The sequence below is a fragment of the Poecilia reticulata genome, chromosome 10, assembly GCF_904066995.2.
Source record: "Poecilia reticulata chromosome 10, P_reticulata-male-v2, whole genome shotgun sequence".
NCBI lineage: Eukaryota > Metazoa > Chordata > Actinopteri > Cyprinodontiformes > Poeciliidae > Poecilia > Poecilia reticulata.
The window spans coordinates 30,481,839-30,505,961 of NC_088839.1; the positions used below are offsets into that span (position 1 = coordinate 30,481,839).

A 24,123-nucleotide genomic window follows, 5' to 3' on the forward strand; every position below is an offset into this window, starting at 1 on the left:
TTAAAGTCGTCAGAGCTCTCATTCAATGGCTGACCAGCATTTTTTTTATAATTTCACTGGTATTTGGGTGATTTTTTTTCTGAGGGTGATAAAGTCCTTGAGGCAGAAAGACTCCTTGATGTCACTCTAAACTTCTGCTTCCTCAGATTCTCTCTCATATTCACTTCTAGACTCTGACTGCATATATAGACTATATTTTACCTTTGCTCAACAGCTAAAAGGAGAAATTTAAGTTTGTTTTCTTTTAAACAAACATCCGAGTTACATTTTAATTAATCAGAGTTCAGCATGTTTATATTGAATACTTTGCAATAAACCAAGAATAAAGTATGTAGCCTTGGCTGAACATTAGTGATTACGCTGTCTCTATGAAAGTAGGTTCTTCTTGAAATGTCGGGCTTTTGTTTTTAACTGCTTCCCTGGCGTTCTCAGTCGAACAAACTCTTTGTAGATCACTCCCCTGAGCCCAGCCAAGAAAAACATGCTCATGAAGCATCATAGTCCTTTGTCCTCCAGAGACTCTCTATCTTAACGATGTGTCTTTGCATTTCCCACCGGAGAGTCACTCCAGTGAACTCAGCCTGTATGCAGTAAGGGGAATTATAACCTCCTGTGTGTTCTTGCCTTCTTTTAATGACTCTTGTGGTGCCATTAATGCTGCAACCCCTGCACCAGCCCTGGCACTGTCATCGACAGCAGAGCCAGAGAACAAGCCCCTCATTAAAATCCAGACCTGTGAATCATTAAGTTTGCAAGGGCGTCCAAGCCATTGTCTGCTACAAGGTCTAGGTGCTGTTGACTTTGAAGTTGGTTTGTGTACTTTGTGATGCATTTTTCAGCTAAAGCAGACATGAAGGTCTGTTTTTATGTTTTTTCTTCACAAGTAAAAAGCTTGCATGATGAAGGAAGTGATTTTGTCGCGCAAAACAGGGCTGCTTTTTTTGTTGTTAAAGCTTTTTATCTGGTACTTGCTACATTATGCTGCAACACCTTTTTTAATGACCACACTTTTTGCTTACTTGCCAGTGGGAGGTCAATTTCAACTGTGTGAAATTTTTAAGACCTTTATTTCCCAACATTTTTTTTAAATAGGTTCCATAGTTGCACTTTATTTCAATCTCGTTTCCTAGATAAAAACAAATATTTTGGAGTAGGAAGCTGTGATTCATTTGACAGAGAATAGGTGTGGTGAGCCCAATTTATCCACATTTGGCCAAAGACAAGTGGTAATTTGGAACTCGCCTCCAGACAAAGCCATTTGCTGGAGCCAAACCTGTTTTCAGGCTCTGACACAAACTACCCAGGAATAAACTAGCCTTCACCACACATTTTGAAAGAACATGAACGTAGTGAATTGGTGTTTCTAACTTGTATTTTTCTGAGCCAGTAGATTTCATTTGTGAGCCCAGCTTTCTCTTACACCTAAATTCACTTCAGATGATGCCAGTTCACAACAGATGCTTTCTCAAAAGACTCAAATGACTCCAAATCAAATCAATTCATCAATTCATTTGGTTAAATCAACATTTTTGAACTTTATACCATGTTATAATGTAATTCCTTCAGTAAACACATAGCCAGAGTGTTGCTTGTTTATGCGTATTCGAGAAATCTTTGAATCAGAGCTTTCACTTATACAAAGCACCGCCTATACAACATGTCGCTACCAAATTCACTATTGTGTCTTTGTGCAATAACAGTAAAGTAAGTCTAAGTCTATTTACCCAGAGCTTCACCTTGGAGCTTCAGCCGAGTGCTTTTCCGTTTATCCAAACTACTAATAAGCAAATAATATAGTGTAAAGCCTTTTGAGTGGTCAGTTTTACTGGAAACAGTCCATTTACCATTTTATAAGCAAGTACTTTTATTTGCCTATTCACATTGTTGCTGGCTCTAGCAAAGTGATCTCAATATGGAGTGTCCTTATTCTGGCACTTAAGTCTTTTTCCGTCTTCTCTCTAGCCACCTATAGATATGTGACTCCCTAACTGTATTGCTGCTGTTTAACCCCATTTTCTTACCAAAACAAGCCTGACAAAAATAACTCAATAAAAAAAAAAGCAATAGTTATATTTCTTTAGTACTTCCAGCATCTCTGAAAGAGAAAGGTTTAATTATTTCTGTTGAGACAATGTTCCCTCAACAGCAGGACACGTATGCACAATTTAAGAGTAGCTGCAGTTGTTGTTGTACCAGAGGTTACCATCTGCTTCATTTTCTTTGTTCCCAGATATAACCTGTTTTAGAAGATTTATGCATGAACTGTTTCTGTTGCCAGACAACCAAAACACATATGAGTTATTGAGCATAATGCAGCTCATTAAGGCCTCACATTAGGAGTATTTTAAAGTCATTTCACTGTTACCACTTTGCTAAACATTTTTGTTTTGTTATAAAACCTGGAGGACTGGAGTTCTTGCACCCTTCCATTCTCATTTAAAGTGATCTACCACTTTTTTGTCATAATATATGTAAATATATGTTTTGTTGATTTTAAATGAAGTTAGATTTGTAAAAACTTTCAGCACCACTTTGACTTTTGTGTACATTTGCCGACCTCTATCTATAGCAACAGTTATGAATGAGAGCACACTGCCTCAGCAGTGGTTTGTCTATTTGTTTTTGTGTTTAGCTGAACTCTTCTGAGCAGGGATGCCTGTTCCCAGAGCTTTGTGTGAATTCTAAGAGCAAATGGTTCTGCCTCAGCTTCACAAGGCCAGTTGACCTATCCAAACAGACTCCACTTGTCAGGAGGGAAATCTCCAATGATGCAAGAAAAAGGCGTTTTGAACAGAAAATCATGTAGTTACAATGCAGTGCTTTCTGTTAACATCAAAGGATTAAATTCTCAATATAACGCAAGACTTCTGTAAACCGTTCACTCACACGCTAACTATTTACTTCAAGAGAGGGTGAAAAGTACAGTATGTCTAACATCAAAAGATCTGTCATCCTCAAAATGAAACCAGTTATTTGCTTTTAAGACACTGCTAAGCAGCAAAAGGAACAATTACTCCTACCTTAAAGTTTGTAGGAATAAAAGCTTTAATATAATATAATAAATACTATAATAATAATTAGGTATAACATCATGAACCAGTGCCTGACAGTGTTTTTTGGTGCCAATACAGACCTGACCCACATGTTGTGGTATCTGGCACCAAATAGTAGCAGAGCCTCATGTATTATTCCCCAGTCCTTGGGAGCTACTAGTTGAAACCTTTAGATTCATCCCTTCTCTAAACCACCAAAGGCCTGTTAACAAGCTTTCCATTTGTTTCAGGTGTGCTGGAGAAGGGTTGCATCCAAAAATTGCAGTGTAATAAGTACTGATGACTGAAGTTGGGCAGGATTGCTTCATGTTTTCTGGGTTGCTAGGTGTGGCCTCAATGGATTGATTTATTTTGTTCAGTATACTCTGTAGATGCTCGTCTGGATTCACATAGGGAAAATATTTCATTCCTGAACCATTATTGCTTTGCGACAGGCCACATTATCCCCCTGAAAAAGGGCAAGTCCATCAAGGAATGCCATTTTCACCTTGACTGGTTTGCAGTACTATGTGTGGTATCCTGGGATGAACTGTTTATTCTGGCCTCTTTCCGTCAGAACCATCATTATCTTCTTTAATTTGAGCTACAGTTACTCATCTATTGTCCCACCTGGGGCCAACCTTTGGTCCCCATGTGCATCAATGACTCTGTTGCCAGTTCACCTCTGCTCATTTTTTGGACCACTTTTGTCCGGCAGTAACCCAGCCCAGCCGGGGAACAGGAGGTGCTCTGACCCAGTTGTCCAGCCATCACAGTTTAAGCCCTTGTCAAACTTGCTTACACTGTTCATTGCCTGCTTCTACATTGAGGTTTTAAAACAAATGTTAATTTACTGGCAACCCACTAACAGCTGCCAAGATGAAGAGAAGACTAGTGTTTTTTGTCTGACCTGCCTGTTTTGCCTGATTTGTGTATAAAACGTGGGATGCCACGTGGTAGAAAGTTATTTATTTCATGAATTCCACCCAATTCCACATTGTTACATTGTAGCAATGTCTCATTCTGAGCTTTTCATCTCTCTGAAAGTGTTTGTCACAAAAGCTTTGTCACACTCGCATCAAACACAAAGTATGTAAAAATAGCATTATAAAGGACCCAGATGCTAAGAGAGGAAAACATTTCCAAAGCACTTTTGGCTTTTCTCACCTCAGTGAAAGTTAAAATTGTCCCATTAACAATGAATGTGACAATTATTGTTTGACATTTCTTAAAAGTCATACAAGATCACTTTCATGATGATAATTGCTAAGAACATATAATACATTTTTTAAAGTCGAGAAATAAATGGTGCCTCCATGACTCTCTTTGCCTCAATAATAGGATTTAATCAAAGGGTTTTATTGTCAGGAGATATGACAGCGTCCATTCATATGTCCCTTTTTGAAGTGGGCAAAATCAATTTTTCATCGAAATTTGTCACAGAAGAAGCTTAAGAAACAGAACATAGCTGTCTTAATTCAACCCTGGAAAATTACAGTAAAAAAAGAGGTCATTACTTTATAGATTTTCCTGTCTCCTTTTGCTCTGACATGGCCATCGGCTAATGATAGTCATATCAATGTGTACATGGCATCGTTTGCCTCCCTTATTAAAGTTGCATGAAGACAAATGCAGCGAAAAGCCAGTGCAGATATATGTCTCAGCCGTGGGGAATATCACAGGCTCATTTGTTGAAAAGTGAATTGGTAAGGGAAATGATGGCACAATGGTGTCACCACGCTGTTCGTTGTTGGAAGAAGAAAGCAAATCACACACACCATTAAGGATGAATGTATTAGAGCTGGAAAAAGAATAACAAATATTAATATACATAATGCAATATGGTGCTTGTAGAAGGTTAAATGAGTGTAAATCAAATGTAATAATCTGAACAAATGAAACTTTTGCTGTTTTTTGACATGCCAAGAGAAGACAATTTTCTATGCTGCAGTCCATAGGTTAAAAGAAGCAACATATGTTTTCTTTTTCTGTACTTCACTAAAATGTAGACTTATGACATGATAAATATAATCTTCTCTTACATTGGCAGTGAACGTTAGGTCAATAGACAGCTGTAACCTATGTTGTTTGAACAGCCACACCAGTCCAATATTAAAGTTACCTGAATCATTTTATTATTTACAGCACTGAGTTTTCCAAATAGGGCTTGAATCTCCTTGTCTGTCTGGTCTGATACATTCAATAGAAAACTGTGTGTAGCAAATTTCTTTTTTGACCCGAGGATGGCACCAACATTCCTGGTATGATTAGCAAAATTAGTGCAGTGAGATGAAAGAGTACCTGGGAACACTTTGGACAGGATTTCTATAATGCAGAAGTATAAGTGTGCAGGGTGTAACATGACCAAGATCACTCCTGTATTACAAGTTCTGTATTTGTTTAATATAGTATTTAAATTTCCATGAGAAACTTGGTTTTTAGTTTTTGGTCTCAGCCATAACTAATCATTACATTTGACAGAAATTAATATTTGAAAAAGCCTCACTCTTTAAAAGTATTTAATTTTATGACTGAATTACTAAAATAATAATTAAAAAAAACAATCATTTGCTTTAATTTGAGATGCACCTGCAAATGGAACCACCAAAAATGGAGCCCTTTCAGGCAATAACCAAGGTAAAAGAGAAAAGAAAAAAAAAAACAGAGTGAAAGTAATTGTGCCATTTACAATCTTGTGAAAAGATTCAAAGGATGGGTACCTAAACATGCGTGCTGAACTTGGAAATAATTATGTGGACCTTCAAGCCCTTAGACAGGTTTGAGTGGAAAGGCTAAAACAAAGGGCTTAGTCCTCCCATCATTATCAATGTAACTACATTAGAGGCTTTGGAAATCTTATGCAACTACTTCTGGAGCCCAAAGTGTAACCTAAAACTCTCTAACAAGGGTAAGTGTTTCACATATTGCCCTGCACAGATATCACTTTTCTTTTCAAGTAGACTGAGCTGAAGGATACCTTTTTGTGGTCAGATGAGTTTTGGTTTCAGTCGGTTTTGGGAAAAAAGGATATCTGCTTGTTTGCTGGAAAATCAGAAATACCATCCAGGCTTATCAATAAAAGGGGCATTGAAAAGAGACTGTTATGGCTTATGGTGCATCATTGGACATTGATGTCTGACTTGTGTATATGTGAGCGTATCATTGACAGAGGCATCTATTGGACTGTGTAGAAAAACCTTTGCTACCATCATAAACATATATTTCCTGAGAGACTTATTTCGACATGGCTTATAACACTATTTTCCATATGGATGGCAGGGTGCATGTAGTAACTGTCCTGTCTGAAGTGCAGATCTGAATCTCGGCATATCAGGAAGGGAAGCACAAACATGGACTGTCAAGCAGCAGAAATCTTTCCAATCAGTTTCTGTTGGAACTGAAATAAATTCACCTTCTTAGGATGAGCTGGCTTGCTCCGGTCTTCTAGCTACTGGCCACAGTCAGAAATAGAAATGCACCTTCAAAAGTTTCTAATGTATTTTCTGCTTGTTAATGCCAACTTTTTCCTCCCCTAAAGTTAGAGATCCTTGTGGATTTGAGTGTAAACCCCTTGGTAAATTTAGAATATTACGCATGCAATCTGTTGCAAATTTATTGGTGTGGATTTTTTTTTCTTTCACATTTATGCCATTGTAGAAAGCTCAGCCTCACCTGGGGATTACTGGTTCTCAAAAAGGGTAAAGACTCAAAACATACAGAGTGAGAGGATAACATTTAACTACACTTAAATGGCTATCTATGGGCCCAGATCCTAATCCTATTGAACATTTTATTCTGGTGAGCTACCTTTTACCTCTCTGACATTTCACTGTGAAGCACAGATATCACTTTTTGGTAGTGTGGCCACAGAATCTGAAATATGGCTTGCCATCTTTTCCCCATGCTGTTTTCATGTGAAATATGACCAATCATACGGTCAAAATGTATTTGTATGTAACACACAATGCTGTTAAAAGCAGCAAGACAAACAAAACAATGAGAGACAAACGTGTTAAAAACAACAACAAAAAAACAAATGTGGAAAAGTGATGAACTGCGGAAATGCAATCAAGTAGATTGCAATCAAAAGAAAAGTCTGATTTAAGTGAAATATGTAATAAAAATGGAAACAGTGTCATTAAAGCTTTTAGGTTTCACGTTATATCAAATGTTGTTGTTCTTTTGTGTTTTCTGTAAAGTTTCCAAATATTTTGTCCACGTCTCTGTTTTCACTTCTGACCTCCAGGAGGAATAACCTTGTAACTCTAATGCACTCTGTTTCTACACTTTGTCATTGTCCTTTTTCTCACATCAAGTTAAGTAAAGACACCATCAACCATAAAGCAATGATCTCCTTTCATGATGATGACACTCACTGACGAATGGAAGTGTGTGATGGTGGACATTAGCAATGTCATCCCATTTTTAAAATTTGATCCATAGCTGTCAGCACGCCCTTGACTCCAGTAAACAGGATGTTCTGCAAGCATTCATAATGTATGAGCATATAACTTCAATTTTAAAGGGAAGTTTGTTTACAGTCTTGCTTAGAATTTGAAGGCAGCATGTACAGTATGTGTCTGTTTAGTAGAAACACCTCGTACCAGGCAGCCATTTTAGTTTTTCCTTTAAGAGTTATGAACTAAAAAGGCCTAAAAGATAGCTAAATTTGTATTTGATGTGTGTTTTTAGAGTAAGTCAAAATTAGAAAAATAAATTCCTAATAACTCTCATATCTCTTTTGATTATTTTGATGTAAATCATGTTTTGCTGTTAAGTGTCTGAGTTTATGTGCCTCAGTTGGTCAGTTTGGATGATCAAATTCAGAAATGATTTGGGAAAGCCCGTTTCATGATGCCATGGCCCATAAGCATTTCACAGGTTCATTTACAAAAACTGAGTTAAATGGAGACAAGACAAAGATCTTAATAGGACATGTTCCCAAAACCTGTATGGAAAGATGTAGAAAATGCCATTTGTACAAACTCAGGCACTTTAAAAGGCAGTTCTACAAAATATCAAGAAATACAAATAATCTCAAAAATAAATCTCTTTTGCTCTCTTTAGTCTAACATCAACCAAATACAACACATTTTAGTAATCTCAACAAACTAGTGTGGTTTAAAAGGAAGCGGATCTTTTTATGCAGTGTGCATCTTGTTTTAAGATGCAGAAGAAGAAAAGTGCATCTGCAAACAGAGCTGTCATGCTGTTGAAAAATACTTGGTTTTGCAGTTTTCCTTTAATGGGTCACCTATTTTTCCCTAATAGCTTTATCACTTATTCACTCCAGACTCATGCAGCTTTGGAAAAGCTACTTTTAAGAATAGTTTGCAAAATGTGTTTTGTGCCGTATCAGCTTTATTATTATGGCTATTTCTAATTTGATATTCCAAAGGGAGTTTCCTCCTTTTAAATACATTGCTTTTTTGTTTCTGGTTTCTTTTTTTGGAGTAATAAAGTTAAATGAGATTTAAAAAGTGGACCATATGTTCCACAGGGAGAAGTAATAAAAAAACTAAGTCTATATAAAAAATATTAAAACTATATAGATTTTTTTATACCCACATACCCAAGAAGCAATGAGGAATATTTTTTCCAATGATATGATAAATCTTTACTCTGCACCGTTGGACGCAACACATCTAATTTTTTCTGCTAAACTCATTACTACTTGATGCTATTTTTCAACGGTCCACTGTCATGTATAGAGATCCGAAATCCCTGCAGGTCTCCACAACTCAACACAGGGAACTGGTGTCTTTGATCAATGTGTGTATTTATATCTTGCTTAGATTCAAAGCAACATGTAGTCATTTGCATGTTCATTATGAGCCTAAAATGGCCAATTATTCTATCAAAGGACTTCAGAGGACTGACCCTGAGATCCCAAACAGTCACATGACAAATTAGCCAATTAAACATGTTTGATGTTCATGCCCCCTGCAATGCTGAATAAAGTGTTGACCGTGCAGAATCATTTTATTGTCCTAAAAGGAGTTTTATTTACCTCTGCTAATGACTAAAGTCCATTTTTCCTGGTGGACTCTCAGGACTAAATACTGTTCATGTACCCAGTTTAAAGCTATAATTTGCTGTGTTCAAAATTTCACAAATTTAATTTCAGGCCAGTTTGTTGATTTAGCAGATGCAGTTTATGTTTTGATGACTGCAAAGTCTATTAAAAAATAATCAGTGGCTGCACAGGCATAAAGATCTTTGTAAGATGTTTATGCATTGAGTCAAAAGTTGTAGAAACAAACTTGAATCTACTTTCTTTGGATTTCATGTGACTGACGAAATCATCGTCAATAAATGCAGACAGGTGGATTAATTTATTTAGGAGCATCAGAGTAAACTGAATTTAATGTAATGTAATAATGCAATGTCAATATTTTGTGTTGATCTATGACATACAGTCCTAACACTGAATGTTGATTCCTGTTTATTTACTTTGAAGTTTGTCCAGAACCATGTTTGCATCCTGCATTAGTAATTGTGTCTGAGCCATTATCTTGAAAACACCTCCATCATTGCTCCTTGATTTTCATTTCTCTTCTTTTACCTACTTTGTAAAAAATTTATTATTATTATTATTATTATTATTATTATTATTATTATTATTGTTCTATAATCCGACCCAGTGTTGCATTCGATGATGAACAGAAATACAATTTGACCAATTTTATCCAAAAGCACAAATGGTTGCATAAATGATTGCTGGCTCATTAAAGCAGAGACCTATGTTTATAACTGTGCAAAAAAAACTAATTAAACAGTGGTTATCTGTTGTGCTTGAAATGGCTTCATGCTTTTATTATAAATATAATTAAAGACAAACATTGTCTTTGTTTTAGCACAGCGTCGTTCTGCTTCCAGAGTTCAGTGCATAATGATTTTAGTTGATGTCAACGCTCCGCCCACGCATATCGAACTGTGGGGGGCACTAAAAAAATCAGGCTCAATCATTATAAATAATCATAATGCATTAAATTAAAAATGTGCCTAGCATGTTGTGTATCTGAACCTCAAATTTGGCAGACACCTGTGTGCACAATTGCACTCAGCACAGCTGTGCAGACTGTTTCATAGACGTAGCAAAGCATCATTTTCCTTGCAGTTGTTGAATATTGAAGTAACAATGATTCAGAGTTTGTGCTCAGGGCAGAAATGTCCCTGATGTTTGGCCAAGAACCACATGAGCACCAAGTTTGAATATCTGTCAGATGCAAAATGACTGAGCTTACCATACAGGTGAAAATCGTCTTCACCAACCTCACATTTTATAAGTAGATGAACAATCCAGCTGACCTGGATTCATCGACTCCTCCCTGCTGATTCTGTGAACAAAGAATGACAAAGATTAATGAACATCTGCCAAAGGAAGGTTGGCTAGTTCCTGTACGCAAATAGTTAAATGTGTTTAGGATATTTCTGAACAGCACTTTTTTTTTGTAAGGTGTCTTTCTGTTACAATAACTAACATACTCATGATGCTTTCAGCTTTGAGAGATCATAAAACTAAAAGATTTGTGTCAGCACATAAATGGAGGCAGGTGAATGTTGTGCTAAAACATTTGTTTCCACTGCTTGGTGTGAAGCTGAATGTTTTATGAACAGATCAATAAGAGCTGCAGAGTAGGGCATATCTGGAGCAACTGATCTATAGGAATTCAACTTGTTATGGTTCCCAGCTATGAGTCCAGTGGGTGGATAAATGACGCCACCATCCTGTAACCTGATGCTGACCCCACCATTGGACATAAAGCAGAGCTGCCGAGTAACTGTAATCATCAAAGTGTTACAGCTGGTCAGTATAATAATTGCTTTTATTCTGAGTGGCTGATAACTGATAAGTTTGCCAGTGACTGTATTTTCCTAGTTGCTCTATGAAGTTGAATAAACTTCTGTGCATGTTTTAAGAAGCACTTCCTGGTACTGAAAGTTTATTCATGCAGCACAAACATTTTATTAGAAGCTGAGATGCACTCGGGAGAAAAATAAACACATCGGTTGAGGTAAACACTGATCCAGAGGAAAAGGCAAACACTTTCAGAGCAAAGACTTCTGCCTGGTAAAAAGTGAATATTATATGTCTGGAGCAATTTTGTCAACAGTTTGAACAAAATGGTTCCCTGTATGTCCTCAAATTTGACATGAAGACATCAGACGTTTTCAGTGCCATAAATAACCTCAAAGTTGTGACTTGCTTACTCTTTTGGTAGCATACATTTAAATGCATACTACCAATGTATATAAATGTACTTACATGTATTTACATTTATTAAATAAATTGAGTAAATTTAATAAATGAAACAATCTGGCGAGAATGTTCCAAGCTCAAAATTTACACATTAATACTTTTTTAAAGACTCATAAATGTTTGTGATGTCATCTTGAAAATAACATTTTAAAATGTTTTGATTTTCTAACTCAAGGTTGGAGTGAAAGCTTATTGGACTACCTTTGTACCCCCTGAGCTTTTCAAATATATATATTTTTTACATTACAACTGAAAACACTAAAACTGGTATTTGATTGGGTTCTTTTTTGGTAGGTCAACACAAATTAATGTTTTGTCCAATTATCATTGTGGTTCTACAGATAATCTAAAAAGATATTCCTGCAGTGTGTGGTCTATTAAGAGTTACCTAATTTGGCTGGAAAGATGTTGGGACCGCGCCGACCTCAAATTGGGGATACTCAACATGTTGGATTGTCTTGGCCTGAAAATGAGGATGCTGTTTGTGGAATACGATGGAAAGTCAGAAAGTCAAGTGGCAGAAAGTCAAAGGCGGCTCCAAAATGCAGAAAACAGAAGTTTTTTGTATCATTTTTTCTCCATTTAAAATGGTCCTGTAGGACAAAAAACTGTAATATCTGATTTTTTATTTTATATCCTTATGTGTGGGGTTTTCCAGGTCCTGAAACAAACCCAACAGGCAATGGGTTCCAAACAAATACTAAAAAAAACAACAAAAAAAACATCTGAGATCAATAGACCTTAGATGTGTATATTTGTTGACCAGAAAACTATTAGTTGTACACTTTCTATATCTAGTGTGATAAAAAGAAAAGCAAATTTGAGAGAACCATAAGAAGTATTGTGGAAAGTTTGGCTCAAGCCAGGTGGTTGATAAAGGAACTGAAACAAGTCATCTCTTTACATGAAACCAAAACTAAATTTGGCCTGCATGAGATACAATTTATTCAGCAGTTTACACTGTGTCCCTGACTCATTTCTATTATATTTTATTTTCTTTCCCACTTTAAATAATCTGCTGGCACCATTTATTCCCCATCTCCATAAAAATGTCAATAAATGTAATAGCTGTGCCCTAAGAATACAGTAAACATGAAAACTCCATTCCCCACTTTTCTCCTGCTGCATTCTAAATATAAACCTGCATGTGAGTTGATGTGATGGCCCAGTGTTGGTATGTTCAGGCTCCGTGTCACTGTCCCCCATCATGTCATCAACAAGACCTGCCAGTGACGGAGTACGATCCATGTAATCAACTCTACTGGGATCAGATTTGAGAGCAGAACAAACCCTCCCTATCCTCATTATCCCTCTCTATCTCTGTCTGCCATCCATCTCAGTCTACTTTCCTGTCAAATTTGAGGTGTGTAGTTGTATAATGTAGGTCTTTTTTTTTTTTTTAAAGACAACCTACTTTCAAATGTGTTATGTCATGGCCAAGAAAGATCAATTGGGATTCTTATGAATAGGGTTTCTTTTAGAATTATTTTGTAATGTACAGAATGTTCTGAGATTATTGGAATAAAGTGACTTGGTAGATGGAAATAATGGCCACATTTCAGATGACTGTTTAACTCTTGGTTAAAAATGATCCTATTCCAGGCACCGGGGGAAAGGTAGTACCTCATGAGGCAGAGCTTCTGTGGTGATGAAAGATGGGGGGGAGAAAATTACAACTTCATCCACAGAGAAACGGCAGTGTCAGAGACTGAAATATAGAAAGGCAATCTCTCCCAGAGAGAGACAAAGTGGTGTGACTTGATGTAGGGTGTCAAAAGACACTTCAAAATGTTCATTTTTTTGTTCTTCTCATTTGCTACTTTTTACTTCAACTTGAATATTGCTAACAAAAATGGAAGATCAGGAAGTTTGTGCCCATTTTTTCCTCTCTAAGAGAAATTTCTCAATATATTAGAAAATAATATCATCAGGAGGGTATTGTAAATCTCTTATCACTCTACTGATCATTTTGACTTGAGACTAATCATACATGTACACTCATTTCACTATTCCATATCTTTCATTATAATAGTGTAGGATGAAACAGTGTCACAGTTAATTACCACCACTTCCTTATGAAGCATTTGCCCCTGCACAATACACAGTTTGATCACCGGACCAATGTCAAAAGTATTGTCTCCTGTCCACATTATGCAAAGCATTGAATTCCACACCCTTTTGATGCTGATAAGCATCCACTATTCACAACAGCAATATAGGTCCGAAGTGACATACAAACTTCACTGGCAATATGTTGGTTATTTTATCATGTTTCAACTTGAATAATATACCAGAACACATGGCAAGTGTGTTATGGGAAACATTGTGGACACAATTTTAGTAACCCAGGCTCCTTGTTCACTTTCACTTCAACGTCTGGCTTTCATTTCACATCCCTTCCAAATTTGTCAGATTTTCTATAAATCTAATCAAGATATCTTTGAAACAGTATTTCAGTTTGGATAAACATGTTGCTACAGGTTTAATCAAAGTTTGGTTCAAGTATGTAATTTCATCTTTATTGTTTTTGTTTTTGATATAACATACAAAGTGAAATCACAGTTCACTATTTCAGGTGAAGAAAAAAACTTGTCTCTCTATGGAAGAGGAAAAAGGTCAAGAACAGATGACAAACTAACCTTTCAAGCAGGATTTCCTGAGCTCAAAAGTAATTTTCTAACCTTATGTTTTATTTCGTTCTTCATTGCTTTATGGATTTAAAGATTTATTTATAATGACCTTTACAGTAAATTCTGAAACAGGGGCAGAAGTCTCATCTTACATCTGAGCTTGTTGTGAGCACTTTGCATGCATGTAACTGTAGACCAGCAGTGATGATTTGAGGCTCCACTGCTCAGATATCCATTTCAGATCCAGCCAGGTGTTGCTGCAGTGACACCTTTAGTTGCTCTTAAAGATTGCAATCAGTGACCTCTGATTTGGGTAGCCCACTTGTCATCCTGTGCTTTCATGATGTATCGTGAACCGCGGCAGTAGCCAGGGCCCTGGAGACGGTGATGGAAAAGCTGAAGAGGTGTTAGGGAGCAGATGCAGGGATAGGAAAGCTTTCTGCAGAGTTGACTCCAGCTATTCTGCTGAGCATACACTTTCACTATATAAATAAAACAGTAGTGCTTTTAAAGTGGCAGGTCAAAGCAGGGTGGGGTTTCATTCACTGCTGGGGCACTGGTGTTTGTACTGGACTACAGCTTTGAGCAAAGCCTTTGGTCATTCCTTGTTTCTCCACACTTTGTTTCCAAGGAGCCACACTTTCTTTTCAAGAATTTTGGAAAGTTTCCCTTGAACTCTGAAGGGGTTCTGAGTTTTGTGGGGTTTTGAACCATAACCAAACTTTTAATCAATCAACTATATTTGCAGTTTTTAACTAGTTCAAGTTAAATGAAAACATCTGGCAACAAATGCTCCAAAAAGTCAATTTAAAATTAATTTCCTGGTAAATTCACTTTTATATGTCCAGTAGACACAACACTGCCTCACCTCTGGGTTTCTGCAGCCTTTGTAACATTTTAATGATTCAAAGGGCAGAATTATACGGTTTTGAACAAAACCTCCTTCTAACATTGGCATAGTACCAGACTGAAAATGTAAATGAGCTACAAAGGTCTTTGAAATTCCTTCAGAAAATCTGGAGAACTTTCAATGAAAGCCAGCTGAAAAGATTTCAATATAGTCTGAAAATGTAAGGAAGTAAAAAGATACCTAAAGAAATGGGGTCAGCAGTGTACGTGTGACATTGTAGAGTGATTTATTGTGAATTTTCAGCAGTGCGTTAAGCAGTCTTATAAAAATGATTGCATGATATTTGATTAAAGAAAACATCTACTGTCTTATCCTTTCATCATGCTGTATGTAATTGCTTCTGTGATGAATGATGATTTAAAGAACTGTTTCACCATAGTATGTGATGTGTTGTGCATCACTGTGCACAGTGATGGCTTTCCTTGTTTTATTGAAGGTGGCGCCCATCATGTTTACAATATTGAACATTCATGAACATCCAGGAATCAAGAACATTGCTTTTAGTTTTCATGCTCCATCAAGTGCACCAGCATCTCCCTGTAGACTCAGTGGTACTTTACCCAGGAGAATATCATTATATTCTATTTTGAATTTGGCCTTGTTTCTCTTATGGGAAATGAAAAAAATAATGGTATTCGATTTATCTTAAGGTTTTTTTTTGTTTGTTTTTGTCCCTGAAATAGACACTGTCTCTTAAGTTATCTCAGTATCAAACCACATTTCCAACTCCATTTAGCATTGCCTCACTAAAATGTTTTGTCACATATCCAAAATGTTGTGTTGCAACTATTTTAGAATTCATGTCTTATTCCATCTGGTGTTGCATTAAATATAGATGATTTTACACAAAGCTCAATAAATGAACTCGGTCCGTTTGCCATACTGAGACTGAGGACAATCTGCTTTAATCAATAATTGTGCAGAGAAGTACTGAAAGACAAACACGGAACCCTGTGTGTTTACTCCGACAGCACTACCTAATCTCTTACACTGCATGTGATGAATGTAAAATCTGATATGTTTTAATTTTAACAAATGCATTTTCCTGTCGGTTATGATGCAAGTATTTGAGCATTGGAAAATGAAAACCCAAATGGGGATGTTTGGTTGCAGGTTAGGTACTTCAGTTTCATCTTAGTTCCACCTCAGAAATGTATTTATCTTAATAAAGTCACAAAACTGCCTTTGGGGCTGGTGTAAGATGAGCTATCCTGTTTCATTTATAAGATGACCTTGGAAAAAATGGAGGAATGTTTCTTCAGTTTTTCTTTGGTTAAGATTATCTTAAATATTTTTACAGAGGAAGAAATCAAAACTCTAGAAGTTTTTTTTTTTATTATGGCAGAAAAACTGAAAGAAAAGAACAAATAATAGTAACCCAAACAGATAAAATACCTAATTAGTGGCAACTGGATTGAATTTTGCGAGGGAAACTTTATTTGAATTAAAAAAATATGGCATTTAAAATATTGTGGCATTTTGTGCTATGAGATTCATCTACCATGGGTAAATTGTGAAAATCAATGGGATGTATATGATTGCTACTTCAGCTGCTTCACAGAAATCAAAATGCTTGAAATCTTCCACCTGATAGCTACTGCTTCTGCAGTGCTGCCTTATGGGAGGAGTTCATCATTCACAACCGACTCAAAGCGGAAAAAACTGAATTTCTATCTCATTAATTACTTAACACAATGTGAACAGACTTTTTCTCGTTTGCTTAGCTTTTCCTCAATTGCCAACTTTATGTTCTGTAGAATTAGATCCAGGAAACTGCTGGCCATGCACCACCTCATGTATCTGAGTGATAAATCCAACCAGCGCGCTGTGAAGCTAAGCAGTAACATTAGGCAAACCTTGGACCTCCAAATCTCGTTAGAATAAGCATACATCAGCTAATACATTCCTTAGGTGATGGCAAACACACAGTGTCAGCTCGTCAAGGGACAATGATGTACCCTGGAAAATGTGTAGTTTCCACTTACCTCTTGTATTTTGTTTCTTCTGAGGCCCTCAGTTTTGCTTCATTGGTTTGAACCTTAGCTAGGTGAACACATAAACTACTGCCTGAACAGCATTTCTTTTTGGTGTCAAAATGGTTCCAAACTAGAGCCATCTTGTTGCAGAGTTTTGAGTCAGCTGCTCCAAAATTGATCATCAAGATACAGTTTGTTTCAGGTTTTCTGGCATGATACTCACAGTAGCAGAATTGGTTCCAACTCAACCAGAAATAGAATCTCCAGTTTTAACCTGAATATGTATTTGAATCTAAAAATCTGAATTTGCCAAAGTCACCCAAGCCAGCAAGAAAAAATACCACACAGTGGTTTATAATGGATGGGTCCTTGTGAACTGTATTTTTGCCTCTTTGGTGGATAAATGGCGTTTTTGTGCTTTATGCTGCAAGATGTCTCTGACAGGCAAAGGTTAGCTGAGGGCATGAAATATCTACATAAACAGAGTTAGTGAGTGTAGTTACATCTTTAATTGTCAATATATACAAATTTGTACCTTGCTTAAATTGTGTCTTGGTGATTTATTAAAAAAATGATATGACGATTGTCATTCGAGATGCTGGCTGAAAGATGTTTCAAAGTTATAGTCATCTTTATTTCTAACGTGTAGAATTAACAAATGGCTGACTTTGTAATGTATCTGCAATGATTGTCCAAGCTCATTACCCATGACAGCCTCCGGCATGCTAACAGCACTTTCTTCCTCAGTTGTTCAGTAAGCACAGACAGCTTTTCTGCCCAGTTTTACTTTTATAATCGGACACAAGTTAGTTCTGAATATATTGAGACAGAATATATGTTTATAGGTTGCAAACCATATATCTCTAACCACAGGATCAGCTTTAGTTTTCAAATAATATTTATTGACTCAAACAATATTGAAAGTGAAAATATTAAATGTTTTCACTTTAGGCCAAAATACAACTTTTTTTTCTTCTTTTTTTTTACCTTCCTGCCTCTGTTCGTCATTTGCGTGGTTAAAATCAGTTAATGGTGGTCCACCACACACATGCAGATTGTGACATCATCTGGCAATTTTTAATTATTTTATTTTTTATTATTTTATTCATGATTTTATCTGGCTGTTTGTTCCATGTTGGGTAACCTGTCACAGCTGTAGATCTGAAATAGTTTGAGTCAAAGATAACAAGATATTTCTTACCAATATGATTGTTCAATCTGATTCATATACATTGATCTTAGTTATTTGGTATCTTACTACAAAGTCAGTGCTTGACTCTTTCTCTCCGGTTTCTGGTGGGCTGTTAATCCTGCTACATGCTCTTCATACAGTGTCACCAGTACAGCCAGAGTATGATGATGTAAGAGACATGAATCCTATGTTACCTTTCCTCATATGTAGATAAGAAAAAATATGAGCTCATTTCAAACCTGATATAAGCTGCAAACCTGCAACGATGTGCTAAAGCTATAAAATCCTCTAAATCAGCTGAGCCATGTCAGCTTCTCTCTCTGCGTATGTGTGTGTGTGTGTGTGCGTAGATGCATAACGTGTAAAGTTCTTTGATGTAACTGACCTTCATATCCCCAGGGCGCACCAACAGCCATTTATCTTTTATTCATTTTGCCATTTGTGACCAAGGCAGCTACTCTGACACTGAAACTTGTCCAAACCGACCCTTTTCCATGAAATGCGACAGGCTGCGGCTGTCAGGGTATTTAACACTGACTCTGCCTCCTGTTCTAACAGAGAAGCAAGTTTTATATTTCTCCTGATCATTCAGTTCCATCTAAGGCAAGTAAAGAGCCTTGCTCGGCTTCGCTGTTGGTGTTCACACCCTGGTTCCTGCACAACTCAGACTGAGAATGCAACTCAAACATCTGTCAACACCTTTGTTTGTCTCCCTTGCAGCTTTACCCGCTAACAAAAAAAAAACCTCCAAAAAAACATTGAAGCATTGGTCCTGAGCATTCCAATGTTTACTTCTTTCTGTGTGGCTTTGCACACATCAGAACTGACAACGTAGCACCGCGAGAGAGTTCAGGTAAATATTTACGGCCAGAAACCAGTGAGATCATTCTGAAACAAGGCCTGTATTGTTTGTTCATGATTGTAGCATACGCCACAGTGCACTGTTGAAGATCCACAAGAATCAATGACATTGATTCTTCAAACCCCAGGTTTGCTGAAGTTGATACACCCCCGCAAACAAAAATTAATGCAGCGCAAAAGCATGCCAGAAGTTTCCAACTACTTTTTATTTTATTGCCAGTTGCACTTTCCATAGTCCTTTTTTATTAATTTCTTTTGTCTACTTTGATTGGTTGGAGCTGGTTTTCTGAATGACGAGACAAAAATACCTCAATCACCCTCGTGCCTTGCAAAAATATTTCCATTCCTCGTGTATTCACTATTTATCAAACTACATCCACAAACTATTATGTATTTTGCTAGGATTTTATGTGATAGGCCAACACAAAGTAGTCTGATTTTTTTAACAAAAATTATTGTCAAAAGATTGGCATTTAACTCCTTTTATTCTGCTTAACCTAAAATAAAGGCAAACTTGTATGACAAAAGCGCATTCATCCAAATGTCTGCTAAAAGATCCAGGATTACTTACAGTTTACAAATGCACAATGGTATTGAATACATACAAAAATAATACTTTTTTTATATCAAAAATATGCATAACACTGTTAGTCTATTGCGTACAATCCTAATTCAATACATGTTTTCAGGCCACTGTATTTTTTCCTCATTATTCAACAATTTTGGATTATCTACTACATAAATCCTTCTTAATATACCATTGCATATGAAAACTTTCTCAAAATACTGCATATTATTTTAGTTGGGTGTAAAACTTCCACCTCGTGGACTTTAAAGGGTCACATGGGACTGAGATGAAAGTATAGTAGAGCTGGAGTCAAATGTTAAAGTCTGGTAAAGTTTGAGACTGTCTTGCAGTTCTCTCATCCCTCATATGGGTCAGGGCTAGGATTTTTCAAGCTTCTCATTTTAAAGTTTACTGATTGCTCAAGTTGTTTCGCCCAGGGAATATTGACAGAAATCTATAAGATAAAAATGAGATGGTACACTGAAGCTGTTTGCTCCTGAAGCTGTTTGCTTCTGTCGCTGGTTTGCTCTCTTTCAGAATTACATGTCATCAACCCTCAACACGTAGGCAGTTCTACTGATCAGAGATCTCATAATGACACTCAGTAAATTGGTTTTGCTTTATCATTCCAAACAAAGTTCAGATGTCTTGTAAAAGACTCCATGTAGTCGATGTTATTCTTAGATGTTGATTACACCAGAGAGTGTGACAGTGATGTCACTGTTCTTCCCAGAGAATTATAAAAAGGAGAACAAAGTTGTTTTTGTTCTGGGCTGGCTGACATCAGCTAATAAAACTTTTACTATGGGAGGTACACTTCCAGTTGAAACAAAGAGAAATAATTTTGACGAGTGTAAACCTTTGATTCTTGTCATTATTTTCTCTTTAGCTCCGTTTCGTCTTCCCTCCTCTAAACCTTTTATCCAGTTGACATCTTTGATGTAAACCCTTTGATGGCAGATTGTAAATACAGGGTGATCATGTTTTCTGTTGCTGTCAGGGTTTGCTCCTGACACCTGTATGATAAATTTGTTAATCAGTTTCTTCATCGCCTGGCGAAATGCTGCAAGTGTGGGTGTGCTTGTTTTTTTCTTTTTTTCTGTGAAAGACTCCTGAGCATCCATTCTTAGGCAGAAAATCACAGAAACGCTCAGGTTAAGTGTTTACACAGGAGCTTATGGTAGCTCCAGAAGGGCGATTTGTTTGTTCAAATGCTAATTGGCAAGAATTTTAATAATTCTAGTGTGTGAATTTAATCATTGTTAAATTTATATTTTAGAAACGGACATCATGCTGCTGTTTATATATTGACACAAACAATTTAAAAGAATCATGATGCTTATTGTGGCAGGGTCAGGCTTCTAAAAGGGGAGTTATTATGTGGAATTGACATTTTTTTAGCTTTTATTTCTTGTTATAATGTGAGTCTGTGAGTCTGCTGGACTCATTATTCCCATACTTCTCAGTCCAACTGCATAATGAGAAGCATTTTTGTGTTGACATGCTGAAGATCAGAAAGAGTAGGAGCTTCTTAAAGAGACAGAGGTCTGATTCCAATGACCTCTGTCTTTGTAACTGGACAAGTCATATTTAATATACAGTATTTTTATAACAGCTAAAAGTAATAGAGTTAGTTGTGCTATAAAATGGCACTATCCATCCATCCATCCATCCATTTTCTTGACACCCTTGTCCCTCAGTGGGGTCGGGAGGGTTGCTGGTGCCCATCTCCAGCTAACTTTCCGGGCAAGAGGCAGGGTACACCCTGGACAGGTCGCCAGTCTGTCGCAGGGCAACACAGAGACACACAGGACAAACAATCATGCACACACACACTCACACCTAGGGGCAATTTAGAGAGACCAATTAACCTGACAGTCATGTTTTTGGACTGTGGGAGGAAACCGGAGTACCCGGAGAAAACCCAAGCATGCACAGGGAGAACAAAATGGCACTATGTGCCTGAAAAATACACAAAACTGCCACTTTAAGTCAAAGTCTGTGGGCACGGCATGTCCTGTTACCCAACAACCCAAGCGGAGCTCAAACACATTTGGTCAGCTGGTTTTATCGATGTACACGTTGTTCACTGGCTGCTTGAAAAGATGTTTTGTTGTTGACTTATGGCTTTTCTTTTGTTTTGTAAACCCAATAAGACCTGTCAACCTGTTCAAGGACATGTAATAGGGCCCTTTTAAAGAAAAACATAAAATAACTACATTCATAATAAACTCCAACTAAATTTGATAGAAGTTTTGAAATCAACAGTGTTGGTTGCGTAGAATATTCACTCTTCTTGCTACTCTGATCTATATGATCCGATCTTAGCTGTTTGCTTAACTAACAGGCTAAGTTAGCTAGCCAGCAGTCAGCTGCTTTACACACATGGTACTCTAGTCTCCTGGCATGCTAACAGTTCATTCAAAATAACTTTACCATCAGTTTGCAGCTGTTTTTTAGTATTTGCAACATTACAAATTATTCTTGTAGATTTTTAAAGCATAACCTTTTAAAATGGTGCTATGACTGCTAACCTGATAATGTGTTTGTGTGCCCATCAGCTTGATAACAGAGAGCAGAGAAGAATTGTAAATGTGGCACCATGAGGCAGAGAAATGGCATGCTGCTGTGTAAATTAGGAACAAATCATGGATATATTCAATAGAAAAATAAAAAATCTTGAATGAGTTCTGTTTTAATGGTGCTGTGTAGAAAATCAGACTTGACCTCTAAGAGGCAGAATGAGATGCAGTCAGGGAGACACTATTTTCAGATATAATAAAAATTTGAGATTTTTTTTAAAAACCCAGTGAACGTGACATTTTTCAGCTCAGATTAAATTTGAAAATGTTTAAAACAATTTTAAGCAATTGTTGATCAATTTTCTGTCTCCCTATTTCCTCTGTTGCCAGATGATGACTGCAGGCTGAATGACTACCGCCGTCTGAAAACCAAGATTCTGGATTTACACGACAAGCGATACCTGGGAGCTGCAGGTCACGGGGCCCACAGGGACAGCATGGCAGCCAAGAAGCAACTGGTTGACCTGATGTTCAAACGCTTCGATGTAGATCGCAACGGACTGATAGATGCTAGCGAGCTCTCACAGGTAAGCAGTTTAATATTTTTAAATATTGTCAATATGCAAATTGATGCTGTAATGGATCAGCTTCTTGTTTAATTTAAAAGCTTTTCACACTGTATAAAAGCATAACAGTTCAAATAAACTTAAACGCTAAGGGTAACAACATGTGGTGCAGGGTAAAGATTTCTCCAAACAGAAGCGCCGGTACGCTGAAGAACAAATTAAGCCACTCTCATTCACATAGTTTAATTCTAATGGTCTGATAATGACAGCAATTACAAAGCTGCTGGGAACAAAATGTTTTTGTTTCACTATTTGCTAATTCCACTAAATTCAATCTAAATGCAGCAGTATGTGTCATTTATTTTTCAGGAGGCAAAATCACCCACCATATTGCAAAGTTTTATAACTGAAGAAACTGTTGCATTACCTGGAAACCCATCCATCCATGTACCCTGGACAGGTCGCCAGTCTGTCACAGGGCAACACAGAGACACACAGGACAAACAACCATGCACACACACACTCACGCAATTTGGAGAGGCCAATTAACATGACAGTCATGTTTTTGGACTGTGGGAGGAAACCAGAGTACCTGGAGAAAACCCACGCATGCACAGGGAGAACATGCAAACTCCATGCAGAAAGACCGGGGCCGGGAATCGAACATAGAACCTTCTTGCTGCAAGGCGACAGCTCTACCAACTGCGCCACTGTGCAGTCCCCTGGATACCCAATAAAGCTTTAATAGCACATCACCATATTTAAACAATATTTTGTTTTTCATCAAATGATGTAGAAAAAAACTGATACATTTTAGTTGTTTCTTAATTGTCTCTGTTTTAGAAAAAAAACCAAACAAATTATGACATTACTGGTTGCTACAAGAACAAATGGTTATTGGAAATGATTGAAGTTAAGAATTTGCTCATTCTCATACAAAACTGGTGTCTAAAAAAAGTTATGATTTTAATTCAATGGGAGGTCCATTATGAAATAAAGAGAAAAGCTATGCATTGGCATGAAGGAGATGTACCGTTCAGTGGCAGGTTAACTTTCGTTTTGCCCCATGTGTCCAGAGTGACTGACGGCAAGCACAGCCGCTAATAAGAGAATCAATCAAATTTCAATCAAATTTTATTTGTATAGCACATTTCAGCAGCAAGGCATTTCAAGGTGCTTAACATAATAAAATAAATAAATACATAAAAACAGCATGTGGCATTGAATAAACGGTAAGAAAAAGAACCTTCATCAATCTGAGAATAACATCAATAGGTGTCTGTCATGGAGCTTTGACTTCTGAAAATCAAAATGTGTGGGACGAGGAAAAAGAGGCAAAAATGCTCTGCAGTCTTTCACAAAGTGGGACACCTGCACCCACAAAGGCTGTGTTGACAGCCATAGATCACTGATTTGGAAAGGTTATTATTTTAAAGCAAACTGAAACCCTTCCCTTGATTTTGTGATCACTTGTGTTTGGTTGTGATTATTCTACAGACCCATTTACCTTACAGTTAATTAAATAATTAAGGCAAGGACAAGCTGAGATTTTATGTTTAATGCCAAAAAACCAAGAAATGTAGTTCTGGATCAGCAGCACTGG

General features: G+C 37.0%; 1 protein-coding gene across 2 annotated transcripts in view; it reads left to right on the forward strand.

Annotated features, from left to right (window-relative positions):
- fstl5 (follistatin-like 5) overlaps positions 1-24,123 on the forward strand; it is a 186,477-nt gene that overhangs the window by 73,272 nt on the left and 89,082 nt on the right. For both annotated transcript variants that reach the window (XM_017307175.2, XM_008421086.3), the window contains exon 5: positions 22,345-22,541. In XM_017307175.2, the coding sequence (XP_017162664.2) occupies positions 22,345-22,541 (197 nt within the window). The remainder of the gene's footprint in view (positions 1-22,344; positions 22,542-24,123) is intronic.